This window comes from Nannobrachium achirus, assembly GCF_963921795.1.
Source record: "Nannobrachium achirus genome assembly, chromosome: 16".
NCBI classification, from domain to species: domain Eukaryota; kingdom Metazoa; phylum Chordata; class Actinopteri; order Myctophiformes; family Myctophidae; genus Nannobrachium; species Nannobrachium achirus.
In genome coordinates this window covers 19781970-19795674 of record NC_137823.1, presented here as the reverse complement: position 1 = coordinate 19795674, position 13705 = coordinate 19781970, and the positions used below count along the sequence as shown (strand labels likewise).

The following is a 13705-nucleotide window of genomic DNA, read 5'->3' as shown; positions in this document are numbered from 1 at the left end:
AACAACTGCACACACACACACACACACACACACACACACACACACACACACACACACACACACACCTACACACACACACACACAGATTGATGGAGTTAATTATGAAATGTATAGATTACTGTTATTGTCCTTGTTATCTGAACAGATCACCATCCGCCTGGAGGAGCTAGCGCTAGCAGACTCCACTGTTCTGCACTCTCTGAGTGAAGTTTCATATCCAGCACAGGTAGACGTAACTCTCCATAGAGGTTCATCATATGCAGATCTAGTATTCCATTCCGTCGCAATAGCAGAACCACAGTCCAGCTGTCGACACACCACAGATGATGGCCTTTGGTCCCAGACAGCCGAATAACTATCCACCACTGGTCTCCACTCTCCCTGGTGTTTCATCTTCAATGTACCAGTACAGTGGCTGGTTCCTCCCACCAACCTGACATCAGCAGGCTCTGTACAGTCGATAGAATACGCAGCAAAAGTCATATTATTTTGATTGAAATCCATCCAAACTAAAAAAATTATGGTATTCATTTACCTGAGCAGGTGAGTCCAACGGTCTTGTCAGGTGAGCAAGTTATTCTACTTGAGTCTGAGGTTCTACAGTCCAGGAGAACAGACTCACTGCCTTCACACTGGAACTCGTTGGTCCACATTGGAGCCTTCACTTCTCCATAGAGCGCCCCCTGGAGGACTGAAGGAGCTCCACAGCCAAGCTCCCTACAGACCACCTCTGCATCCTGCTGGTCAAAGTCATTTTCACACACTGAGACCCACGACTCATTAGACTTCACCTCCACTCTGCCTGAACACAAACTAGGCCCATTAACCAACCTCACAGCATCTGAAGAGAGAGAGAGAGAGAAAGAGAGAGGGGGGGGGGGGGGGGTCAGTCATGTAAAGTCACCTCTATTTATAGTACAGTGCATGTAAAATTAGATGTTGATCCAAAGTGCTTTCCACAAAATGCAATGCCTGATTTATACCTAGCTGTATGCCAAAAACAGTACTAGTTACTTAGTACTATTTACTATTTACTATTTTTTTTTTTAAATAAGCCTATATATACACACACACAGAGCTATATTAAAACAATAATGTATTTGACTTTGGGGAATAAAATATGTTGAAAAAAGGTATTTGATTATCACATGGTGACCTAATCACATGGTCACCTTGCCACTTCCGGTCAGAAGGGAAGTCAAATTTAAATCCCGCTTTGATGGCACACCAAAGTCTATTTATTTGAGAACTAGAAACTGTCTATAGGCTCATTGTTGCAAACTAACACCGTTGTATATGGGGAATAAAAAACAGTAGAAAACTGTTACAAAAATAATACCCGATTTTGTAGTGTGTGCGTGAGTGACTGTGTGTGTGCATGCGTGCTGTGTGTTGCACTGTGCTAAAATAACTAGTAACTATATAGCTCCTTGTTACACCGTTGTGCTGGGAATAAGCACCCGAGACCGTAATAAAAATAACCCAAAACCGTATAAAAAAACGTGAATTTTTCGGCGTGCGGCCTTTGGCCGCACGCATGAACTCCTCCAGGCTCAGCTCCCCTTGGGATTTGGGAGTTCCAGCGCCCCTGACGACGGAAAACCACGAGGGCTATGCACCTGTAGACTGCGACGGAAAACCATGTGGGCTATGCACCTGTATACCACGACGGAAAACCACGAGGGCTATGCACCTGTAGACCGCGACGGAAATTTTGCCAATTGATGATGGAGGTCGAGGCAGGTTGGCTTTAACACTTTGGCTGCCATTGTGCCATACATACTGTCTATTAATATTGCCGTGTTATCTTTCCCATTGTTTTTACCTGGTTTTTGGTGGCGGTGGGCACACGGTGGGCACACGGCAGTGCAACGTCTTGTCTTTCACACAGAGAAGAAAAAATCCAACCACGAGTTTCTGTGAGTGAGCTAAAATTGGGCCACCGCACGATGTAGTAGCCATAAAAGGCTAGATTACCGCAGCAGCACATAATGGCTGTGAAAGTGAAAGTCGGGCCGTATCGCGGTCGCTTTGCATCATGGAATATGATTTTTTTTTTTTTTTCGCGCACCAGCCACCGGAGCACCTGTTTACCATGGTGATTTGGTAACAGTGTTGTTTTTGGCGGGCATTTTAGATTTAGTCTTAGTCTTAGTCTTTTTGACGAAATGCTTATTAGATTTAGTCAGATTTTAGTCATTTATATCCTTGATAGTTTTAGTCTAGTTTTAGTCGACTAGAACTCAAAAGGTTTTAGTCAAGTTTTAGTCGACGAACCCACACAAAGGTTTTAGTCCAGTTTTAGTCAATAGTTTTAGTCAAAAAGAAAAATGTGTCTTTAAATAAATACATTAAAGGCATACCATGTAACTTTCCCAACTAGTGGTCACTAGCGGTATTGCAGGCACCGGTATTTCCAGTGTAGTTCCTACACTAACCACTAGTTCGAAAGACTACACCGGAAGTAGGAAGCGGGCACAAACAAAACGGTCCACTCTCTATATTCTGTTCATTCTGTTTTCGCACGGCATCCCTCTGCTACAGCTGCTGCTTGTTCCAGCGTTGATTGTAGACTCCGGTACTTTTGCAGACTACGTTCAGAATTCAACTATGGAATTACAAGAGTCAGATGCGGTAAGTACGTTTGTAAATGAACAACGTCGATCTGTTTTATCCTGTTTAATTCGATCTTGGACACGATGCATTTATAGAGAAATCAAAACAAACTTTTTAGAATGAATGAATGAATAAGGTCTGCAAGGCTACCAGTTGTTTGCCTTCTCTAGTCTGCAGTAATAAACTTGAAGCATAACCTGACTTTACATGTGTAAATATACTGTATAGTCCTATTAGCCTGTGTGTGTTTGTGTGCGTGTGTGAGAGAGAGAACAATAAAAGTCGCACCAAACAAGGCTTCTGGCGTTGTGAAAAAGTTTTAATCGGGGTCTTTATTTATTTGTTTTGATGGCTCCTTGTTTTTGCTCTTTCGGGAGCAGTCCCTTCTGTATTTACATTTTTCTTTTTTATAAACATTTCATGTATTGTACGACAAAACGTGTAGTATTTCAGACGTGACCTTTTCCTAAACTATTCCCTACCCCCACACGCGTAGCCACTCATGGTATGTTACAGTTATTTACTACTGTAGCCTTGAACCAACATCGCACGTCATGTTATCAACAACCTTTCATGTTTAGCCTACTGCAGACACAGCTTCATGACAAGCGGAATTAGTCTCTATTATTTTCTGAAATTACATCAGACCAACACTCGGTCCATGGCACAATTAATAGGCCTACTGTACCATGCAAAGCTGTGAATACATTTGAAGCAAAAACTTCTTGGGCCACCCTTCTCCCCTCCCCCCAGTGTGAGACAAGGATACATTATTTGAATGGCATTATCAACTTTGTAAAACTTACATGTTATTGGTAACCCATTAGAGAGGCTATAGCTGTGGCTCCCAGTACCCACTACTTTGAAATCAATTTATTTCACCAGCACTATAATATAGTTTCAGTATAAGTGCAAGTGATTAGAAAATAATCACAATAATAATGACATATTCCAGGTGCTTTATAATTTTTTCATGGATATATGACTTAGGCTTACTGTACTTTGATTCATATAACTTGCAATGTGAATTCAACATAACAATTAATTGATGATTACTATTTGCACATTTTCAGAGTCTACTTATGGAGGAGGTGGAGGCGATGGATCCAGAATATGCCCCTAGTCAGGCAGACTCTGATGAGGAACCTGAATCTTCTACATCTCAACCAAAAAAAAAAAAGAAAACCAAAGCACCCTCTAAAGGCAGAGGTCGTGGAGGCCCTGGAAGTCGTGGAGGCCCTGGAAGTCGTGGAGGTCGTGGTGGAGCCAGAGGGAGGGGGAGAGGCCGGGGACGCCAAAGTGTCAGCAGAGTCGTGATTGCTGCAGATGATGAAGAAAGGGTGCAACAACATGCACAACTTCGAATGGCAGAAATAAGGGTACGATAACACATGATCTGTTTATACTATACTTTTTTTTTTGTTTCGGATATGGAAATGAACATGCTAAATTACATTGTTTTTGTTTTTCCAAAGGCTGCAACATCTGCCCTGACCCCAGCTGAAAAGGACGGACTCCTGGAAACAGTCCTTGTGAATCTCCCGGGAGTCATGTTCGATGTTTGGGCACGAAGAGCACCACCCCCTGGTTCCCCACCTACAACTGCTCCTTCACAGCCTAGTGTCCCGCCTGGTAGCCCATCTACTCCACAACCCGATGTCCCATCTGCTACTCCAGCTTCTCAACCTCCTGGGCCACCTGGTTCCTCATCTCCTCTGCCAGACGGGCAGCTGTGGTGGTGTACCTGTACGTATTGCAGGCAGATGCCAACTGACATTGAGAAGAAGTGCTGTGGCAACAATCGTGAGAGGTGCACTAGCCGCACAGTTCACATGCAGACATTGTGTTTGGAGGAGGCACACTTGAGGTTGAATCGGGAGCTTCGCAATGAGTACATTGCACAGATCGATCCGAATGACCCAGGGACTGACAACAGGGAATATCGCCATGCAGCCTACAGGCAGTACATCCTGTGGCAGTACGGGCGCTTGGGGGCAGGCAATAGGCGTGTTATACCATCATGTGTTGTATGGCGTGTGAGAACAAAATTTTCTGACCCTAACAATTCGTATACTGGTTACAAACCAAATATGCTGTGATCCCTCTGACCTCTTGTGACCAATCTGATGGTGCCTCATTGTTGTACATTTTGAAAACTTCAATATTGTGTGAATTGTGTTGTGTTCTTTCTTTTTTGCTGCTAAGTGTTAACTGCAATAAATGCCAAGGCAGAGGTTATGCAGATGTTAAATGTGACACTGCTTTTGCACAGTAGGGACACTGCCACCATTTCTTACTATTTATTACTAAAAATAAAAGTTCCTTTGAGCTAAATTTATTTGCACTACGTTTTCAGGCCAAAGACCCTCTAGTTGAGAGAGATAGATTCCATATAGCTTTGTTTGTCATCACAATCTTCAGTGTAATTTGGATTAATGTCAATTTGTGTTTTCAGATATTTAACCACTAACAGTCAATACTAAACCTGACCTTTAACTCTGTACTTGGCCTGCTCTTTTTCCCCTCTACACCAACCTTGGCTCACAACGCCTTGTACGCTACAGTTCTCAGAATATAGACACTAGGGTTCATGTGGTTAATATAAAAATGTTTGGAAGATTTGGAGAACCCCCTGTTGAAGACCCCTGCACTATATTGTCTTTCCTGGAATGTGTTCTTTTTGGAGTTTGCACAAAAAAGATACCTTACCTGTACATTTTTTTGAATAAAAATTCTTGTAACAACCATTTGCATTTCTTTTCAATATAGCAAACAATTTAGAGGTACCATGTCAAAGTATTCACTGGTGAAAATGTCTTTATGGATTAGATGGAGCCTGACAATCACAAATCCCATTCACAATTGTATACAGTATGAACACCCAGACCGGGTATTGAGGTTTACTATAATGTTAATCATTACTTTTAGACCATTATCACTTGATACGTCACTATCAACATAATTTAGCCTTCGCATGTTGTCTGCTGAGGTTCCAATCCAGATTGTTCCCAAATAAATGTTAAAATTGCATAGCTAAAGAGGATCTATCAAACCATAAACATCACAGTGTAGCATCAACTGTAACCTGAGTAAAATTAAATGTCCAAAAAAATCAATCCCAGTTACTGTAGTGCTATAGGTAATCCAGATCCCCTAAAAAAATCACTCTAGAGTTCTTCAGACATAACCAATCTATACATCCATTTTCAAGAATAGGGCAAAAACTGGTAGTGAAGTACAAACTTTAATCTCAAGTGTAATGGCAATATACAATTAGAAGTAACAAGTTGTAATAAACAATATATATATACAGTATGTACACACACACACACACACACACACACACACATACACAACAGACTTTCCACAGCAAATTGAGGTATCCATTAATGATATATAACCTGTAGGACTGGGGTTTTCAAACTGTTGACTCAGGGCACCCCATGATTACACTCATTTTTTAAATCTTACAACCTCTGACATAATACAAAATAAGTCACATGTCACATAGAAATATCCGTTTCCATCATAACTGACTGAAAATGTGTCCTTGACCTTGATCCACTTGAACCCAGCGATCCCAGCATCTCTTTTGGGGGTGGGGGTCGGTCTCCAAATATGGCAGATCTACAAGCTTGCACCACATCACAACTTGATGCGTTGTGAGCTTGTAGACCATCTATTTTTGGTGAGAGCTGGCCGTACCAGAACAGTGCGAAACCCTTCATAGTAGAGTGTTCGTGATGAATTCCAATTGTTATGAGATTAATCTGCAGCACCCATGGAGTCTGGACAGGCATCATGGTGTCCTTCATTTCTTAACCTATGAAAAAATAATTAAATAAATTAGTTTAATGACAAAACATTCTAGCTGACAATACATGTTATGGACAAGTCACTACATTTTTAAAATAAGTACCTGTCCTCTCTTGAGTTGTGTCTCCAGCAGTACATCAACAGGGACTGGTTCTTTGGGTGGTAGAAGTCCCAGCCGCCTCGCATCATCTGGCCTGGCTTTTCTTTTACGCGGTAGTCCTCCTTTGTGCTCCAGCCGAGCACGAACGATGGCTTTTTGAAGGTCTGGGATGTAGGCATAGTCCTTCTTGACCTTGTATGCATAGACACTCCAATGCTGAGACTTCTTGTTCCACAACCTGCCATGGCTGTTGATGTTGAACAATGAAATTTAATCTCACGTCACAACAATTTCTATGACAAACAATGTTGCTTTTTAAAGGCGAGGTGTTACTTACATTTTCTTCCCCTTCTTGTTGAGAAGTAGAGGTCTCCCGTTGTGTTTGTTGTAGTCGAGGGCTGCCAACAAAGTCCTTGCGCCATAGGCCGGTGGGTCAAAGGAGCATCGCTTACTTGCATACATTAACATATGCGAGTGGAATGATTCGAGATCAGAGGTTGTCCTGTGGTAGACAGAAAAGACAGAAAAGATCTCCTTAGTAAATGTAAAGTACAGTTTATCATCAAATGTAACAAATTATGAATGTTTATTTTTTCTAATAAAACTAACCTGAAATTGAGGTACTTTGGCACATTTTTTATCCAACGAGGATTGAAGATGGCCTCTTTCAATGCTATGTGGGCTGGTGAACCTGCAACCATCCATGGCTTCTCTGGCACGTGATCCTCAGGTAGAGGATCATGTAGGCAAGCCCCAAAATGCCATTCATGCCTTCCGGTGACATGGTAGAGCGTACCACGCCAGAGACCCTGAAAACATAGACAATGACAAAAACATGAGAAATAATTAATTTGGAATACAGGCTTGTAGTATTCCAAATGGTCAGTAGAGGGAAGTGCAGGCTCTATAGAGTTTGTCCAAAATTGGCCCTATTCTCATACCATGAACTCTGTGTAGGTACTGGCAGTGTTGCAGCATATCCAAAACCAGGATATTATGTCCTTGGTCCATTTGAGGAGTTCTGTGTGGTTCTTCAGCTTTCCAGCCTGTACACATAACAAAATATCAATACAGTATAAATTGTCACACAGTCAACTGGGTGATGTCTGAATCTTTTTTTAATTCCGGAAAGAAACATGTTTAAAAATCAAGTAACAGTATCGAAAACACAACTGTATTAGTTATAAGGTCAATGAAGAAAAAGAAAATTGAATGTATTCTGAGAAACATACCGCCTGTAGCCTCTTTGCCAAGGACTTAGCTGCATGCCACATGTCAAGCGTATGCTTCACTCCATAGTCCTTATATTGACCGCGTTCAGGATCTAGAAGACATTTTCAAAATCATATACATTTCAGGTACGATTGATTGATTGTCTAGTTAAATAGCTCTGAATTGTATAGTTAATTAACACTAAAATATTCTATAATCTATATTTGTATTACTTACCCATTAATGCAGCGATCTGCACATGGCCATCAGTGCAAATCTCCTTGAGGGAAACACTAGGCAAAAGAGCATTCATAGTTCTGATGAAGCCCTCTTTCTCCATAATGACAGAGTTGCGTTTGGTCTCTCGCTTGTCTACCGTAACTATGTTGATGATGTTACGTGAATCGTTCTCAATGGTTGTGTACGTACAGTACTGTGCACAATGCCCTGCAAAAATGACATAAGGTTAGACAAATGTGTATTTCAAATTTGAAAATTCAGTAACTAACACACTACACAAGTTGATGTCCACCGCCATACCTGGTGAGTCCATCCTTCCATCGCCCAGTGCCACAACATCCTTTCCTTGAAGACCACCAAGTATAGTCAGCCTGTGGTCCTCCCAGAAGGATGTTATAGTATCTACTATAAACTCGTCCTGCAGAGTGTAGAATGTTGACTCATCCACAGGCTTCATGTTCATGTATCGGAAGAGGTGTGCAATCTTGAGGTAGTTATTGCCAGACAGGAATATATTTGTGGCCAACATGAAATCGCCAGCGTGCATACCAAATTTAAACTGAGGTTGTGAGTTCCACCTCCACTGTAGGTGATCCTTTGCGCATTTCTAAAGTCAAGAGAAGGGAATGGGCAGTGATTAGATTCCAATTGCACAGCATCTTAAATAGCTTTCATAAATAACTGTGTTGGCCCTAAACAAAAAATCTTTCTATACAGTATGTGATGTGAAGGGGGAGCCTTACCCATTCTACAATGTATGCCGTTCCTTTTGTCTTGATTTTGCAATCAAATGGTGCTACAGCATCGCATTGCAGTCCCAGTCGTGTGTTGCTCCAGGAGCAACGATCAAAGGGAAACCGCATGAACTGTACAAGCTGCTGCAAACTTTTTTCATAAATGATTGCTGCACTCTGGCCAACAATATCGTCTTCACTCTCGATTTGTAGATTTAGGGAGGAGGGCGGGTCGACCTGGAAGTCAGGTTCAGGAAGGTCTGGCGTGTCGTGCACAGTAGTTTCTAACCCAACGATAGGGAGGCTATCTATGTCAACTCCAGCTCCAGACTTCAAAGCACCACCTGCCCTGCGTCATAGAAACATATAGGAATGGTATGAGACACAGCAAGTTGATTTGTCAAATTGTCTGCAGGTTGATCAGCTGAAACATGTATGGAAATAAATAACAAAAACATACCGAATGCTGAAGCTGGGGATATAGTCTTCGTCTGAGCTATAGTTGTCAGCGCCATCCAGATCGTCACCACCGGACTCTGTGTCGTCATCTAAATTAGGCTCCAGATCAGGGTTGTCTACGATTCTGTTAATGCACAAATTGTGTCAGCTGTAGTTCATCATTTGGGAAGTGAAATAGCAACAAAAAGCGAAGGCTCCATACTTACGTTGTGTTCACGAGGGCGTTCACTTCATCCTCATCTAAGTCGTCAATCTCCAGATCCCTAAATAACAATAGTCAATCAGTACCTTTCAATACTGAAACATTAGATACTTACATCCACAACCATTTGTATGCATAAATGCATACATACATAAATGTGCCCACCTCCATTAATACACCCACACACAATTGTATCCATAGCACACATCCATTATATACTTACATCCAAAACCATTTGAATGCATGCACCCGCCCCCATTTACACACACACACACACACACACAAATTGTGTGCATAGCTCACATCCATGTGTGTGTGTGTGCACAGAAACACGCACACCACAATCTAATAAAATCTTACATTTGCTCAGGGGCAGCGACTTCCATCTCTTCAAGGACAGCGACGTCTGCCTCTCCTTGTGATCCACTTGGATCAGAAATCTCTCTATCACTTGGATCAGAAATCTCCCTATATGTCACACAAAATATATTATGGCACCAATGTTAGTATGATACTTACTTCATGTTTACTTGTCTTATCAATATGTGTGGGTTTGCTAATTAATCAAAACACTTGAATTCTAGCATCCTTTTTCATTTGAGGTTTGGGTGTTTAGATATTTGATATTCAGGGAAAAAGAAAAGCTAAAAACACAAACAAATCTGTACAAGAAAATAGACTAAACATCACCAAATTACCTTTCTGATTCCACGTCCAGGGTTGATACAGAGGGAGCGCCCCTTTTGACAAAGCCCAAAGCCTTGCCTGGAGTGGATATACCGGGGGGACCCTTGGATAAATGATCGTGACTGGGGGAAGAAAAGAAAGATGGCTATTGTTACATACACAGTATGCCAAAAATACAACTTGGATGCATACATTATATGTCAAGGTTTACAAATTAGCTCCCCAAAAAGCTTTGATAGGAAGACAACCAATAAAGCTAGCATTTGTAAAACAAACAAAGCAAATTAAAAAAAGGGAAAACATGGAGGGGATCTATACGCAGTTACTAGTTAGCTGCATAGTATATAGGCTGGCCCCAGGCTAACTCAGCGCCGTTACCGAGTTATGTGCCGTTATGTACATGATAGTAAATATTCGTCCCCCCGACTTTCGGCGGGGGGATAGCTACAAGCTAAGCTACCATTCATAAACATTGAAAGTTTGGGGGAATGGTGCATCGCCGCGGTATTGACTCAGAGAACACAATATGATTGCAAATGTAAGAGTAGCCCAGAGTCAATAACAATGTCTTTAGGAGATTCAGATGTATTCAAATACTTGTGAATGAACACACACACAAAGGGCTGCTGAATAAACAGGACGGTCATCAGTATTCGTCCCCCCGACTTTCGGCGGGGGGATAGCTACAAGCTAGGCTAACATTCATAAACATTCAAAGTTTGGGGGAATGGTGCATCTCCGCGGTATTGACTCAGAGAACACAGTATGATTGCAAATGTAAGAGTAGCCCAGAGTCAATAACAATGTCTTTAGGAGATTCAGATGTATTCAAATACTTGTGAATGAACACACACACAAAGGGCTGCTGAATAAACAGGACGGTCGTCAGTATTCGTCCCCCCGACTTTCGGCGGGGGGATAGCTACAAGCTAGGCTAACATTCAAAAACATTCAAAGTTTGGGGGAATGGTGCATCTCCGCGGTATTGACTCAGAGAACACAGTATGATTGCAAATGTAAGAGTAGCCCAGAGTCAATAACAATGTCTTTAGGAGATTCAGATGTATTCAAATACGTGTGAATGAACACACACACAAAGGGCTGCTGAATAAACACGACGGTCGTCAGAGGGCTACTGCTACAACATCCTTTGACCAGCGTTGCTATCCATCGTATACATTGACTAAATTCTATACCAACGTATGGTATGCACTTGCACTAAAAGTACAACAATGACAAAGAGCAAGTATGTTTATTTTTTACAAACTTACCAGTTCAAAAGAAAAAGAGCCAGTTTCCAATCAGTGGGGAAGTTTTTTTCTTTCCTCAACTTTTGCCACCTCTCGTGTATATGAAGCAGATTAATCCGTGTTTCCCGCCGTTCCTGGTCATATTCTTTTTGTTTTTGAATATAGTCCTGTGTTTTTTTCCTTTTCGTGGGTGGAGGATTACTAGTTCCAGGGAGCTCAGGTTTTTTCGGCTGTTGCTTCTCCATAGTTCAGCTCCAGAATAACTACAACCAACCAGGCTAGCCTGTGCTAGCGTAATGGCTGATGTTCTTTGCAAAGCCTCTACTTACTTCCGGAGAACACGCGCTGTGATTGGCTAGAAGTATGATCCGGGACAAGGCGGATACGGAATCAGATGCAGATTACGTCATTTTGGCGCGAGATCCGGTCCACGGTAAGGATCGCAGTTTACATAATAGAGAGGGCTTTACAGGCTGAAATTCACGGAGCGGATCTTCTAAAACTTTTGTGATTTAATAGTTAGGACAATTTTAAGATTTGTTTTATAAAAAAAGTTACATAGTATGACTTTAAGTATTTAATAGACATTGGAAATAATCTAAGTTGACAGGTGCAATTGAATTCATGATTCAAGCAATATGTACCGGTATATGGGCTAATAACAAGTGTATATTACACCTGCCCCATCCTATTTATATGCACAGTTCACACAGGAGGCAATATCATAATAATATAATATAAGAATACAGTATGCATCTTTTTTGGTATGGTATCACTGAACTGGCCACTTGCACTTTCACACTACACACACACACACACACACACACACACACACACACACACACACACACACACACACACACACACACACACACACACACACACACACACACACACACACACAGTACTGAGAACCGTCCCCGAGTTCCAAGGATTTACAAGTGACGTCACGGTCATACGCATCGTCGGCGGCCGCTAACCGGAAACAAACAACCACTACGTCACTAACGTAGCCTTTGGGAATAATAGCTCCGCATACAGCGACCTCCACATCCATGATCCAGCGAAAACAAAGTTTGCATCAACAGTTTGCAACAAACAATCCAATTAATTTACGTGTGCTTAAAAGCCAACATTAGCCTGAAGCTTAGCACCAGATGTTATAGAAAACGTTGCGATAGTATTAGTAGGAAAGCGACCACGGATGGGACCAGTTGTCAACTTGTCAATAAGCAAATCGACTCAAGGCAAAGGAGTAAGGACTATCATTTTGTTAAAAGGACCGTCAGCTTACCGGATTGGAATTGCAGCCGCTCCGTCGTAAGTAAGCCTGCATTATTTCCTGGATTGTAAAATATATCCATATCGTGTCTTCTTTTCCGACGACCAAATCTATTAATTAATGTTGACGGCGCTGCTGCATGACGCAGACCTACAGTAGGTCTTTCCTCAATCAGATGATTAGCTTTCATATCCCAATAGAAATGTAATAGCATTTCCAGCAGTAATGTGTGCAACTTCTGAAAAGTTGACGACAACAAACAACACGTGTGTAATCATGCCGACATCCCAGCCAATCACAGAGCCTGTTGCTATATGCGTCCTAGAACGTTCCATATGATTGGCCACTACTCCTCCATTGAAACAACTACAATAATATTGTCTGGCTTTCATGCAGCATGTTTATTTAACGTCGTCCGAAGACCAGATGTTCGTCTCGTCTTCGTTACGTCAACGAAAACACACATTCGTCTCGTCATATTTTCGTCAGACATATGTTTAGCTCGTTACGTTAACGTCACGTCATCGTCATGAAAAAAAGGGGCGTCAACGAAATCATTTTCGTCATCGTCTCGTCAACAAAAACAACACTGTTTGGTAACCAGGTAAACAGGTGCCACGTGGCACCGCACCGCATGATTCTTATCACGTTCCTGGACTGGCTTCAGAAGTGTTAAGGATCAGAGCATCTGATTGTTAAAACATTTGGTAAAATTAAAATAAACTGATCTAACTAACAGTTTGTCATTGTTTTTTTGTTACCTGAACAGATCACATCCAGTCTGGTGGCATACATACTAGCCTCCACAGTCACGCAATCCCTCAGTGCAGATTCAGATCCAACACAGGAAAATGTAACCAACCATACAGGTGGATCGGTAGAATCTAAACCCCCTTCTGTGGAAACAGCAGAGCCACAGTCCAACTGTCTACAAACTACAGATAATGACTTCAGGTTCCAGCCAGACCTATGAGCTGCCGGTCTCCATTCTCCCTGGTGTTTCATCTCCAGTCGACCAGTACAGTTACTGGTTCCTCCCACCAACCTGACAGCATCCGGCTCTGTACAGAGACAATAGAAGCAGTAAAAAAGTCATATCATTGTGAT

General features: G+C 41.9%; 2 protein-coding genes across 7 annotated transcripts in view; both read right to left on the bottom strand.

Moving 5' to 3' along the window:
• LOC308300132 (scavenger receptor cysteine-rich type 1 protein M130-like) overlaps positions 1-13705 on the bottom strand; it is a 30936-nt gene that overhangs the window by 11515 nt on the left and 5716 nt on the right. For all 3 annotated transcript variants that reach the window (XR_013962807.1, XR_013962808.1, XM_080743926.1), the window contains exons 6-8: positions 13360-13659; positions 536-841; positions 120-449 (exon numbers count right to left, since the gene is read on the bottom strand). Coding sequence is in view for 1 of the 3 variants with exons in the window: in XM_080743926.1 (XP_080600052.1) it covers positions 120-449; positions 536-841; positions 13360-13659 (936 nt within the window). In the remaining 2 variants the exon portion in view is untranslated. The remainder of the gene's footprint in view (positions 1-119; positions 450-535; positions 842-13359; positions 13660-13705) is intronic.
• On the bottom strand, positions 887-13494 carry LOC308300133 (uncharacterized protein). Of its 4 annotated transcripts, XM_080743929.1 has the most exons (14): positions 12152-13494; positions 10078-12117; positions 9740-9847; positions 9384-9440; positions 9179-9301; positions 8728-9067; positions 8285-8591; positions 7982-8191; positions 7765-7856; positions 7474-7578; positions 7142-7341; positions 6870-7034; positions 6536-6779; positions 887-6439 (listed from the first exon to the last, which is right to left on the bottom strand). In XM_080743929.1, exons 3-14 carry the CDS (start codon positions 9763-9765, stop codon positions 6428-6430), a joined length of 1881 nt encoding a protein of 626 aa, XP_080600055.1. In that variant the 5' UTR covers positions 9766-9847; positions 10078-12117; positions 12152-13494; the 3' UTR covers positions 887-6427. The 4 variants fall into 4 exon arrangements, with proteins under 4 accessions (XP_080600055.1, XP_080600053.1, XP_080600054.1 ...); XM_080743927.1 differs by having other exon boundaries at positions 10078-13494; XM_080743928.1 differs by having other exon boundaries at positions 9740-13494.

Coding starts and splice junctions, on each gene's coding strand:
- LOC308300133 (XM_080743928.1), bottom strand. CDS start 9,765: ATGGAAGTCGCTGCCCCTGAGCAAAT. Junction 9,302..9,383: donor AACGCCCTCGTGAACACAAC/GTAAGTATGGAG, acceptor GTGCATTAACAG/AATCGTAGACAACCCTGATC. Junction 8,192..8,284: donor TGGAAGGATGGACTCACCAG/GTATGGCGGTGG, acceptor TCATTTTTGCAG/GGCATTGTGCACAGTACTGT.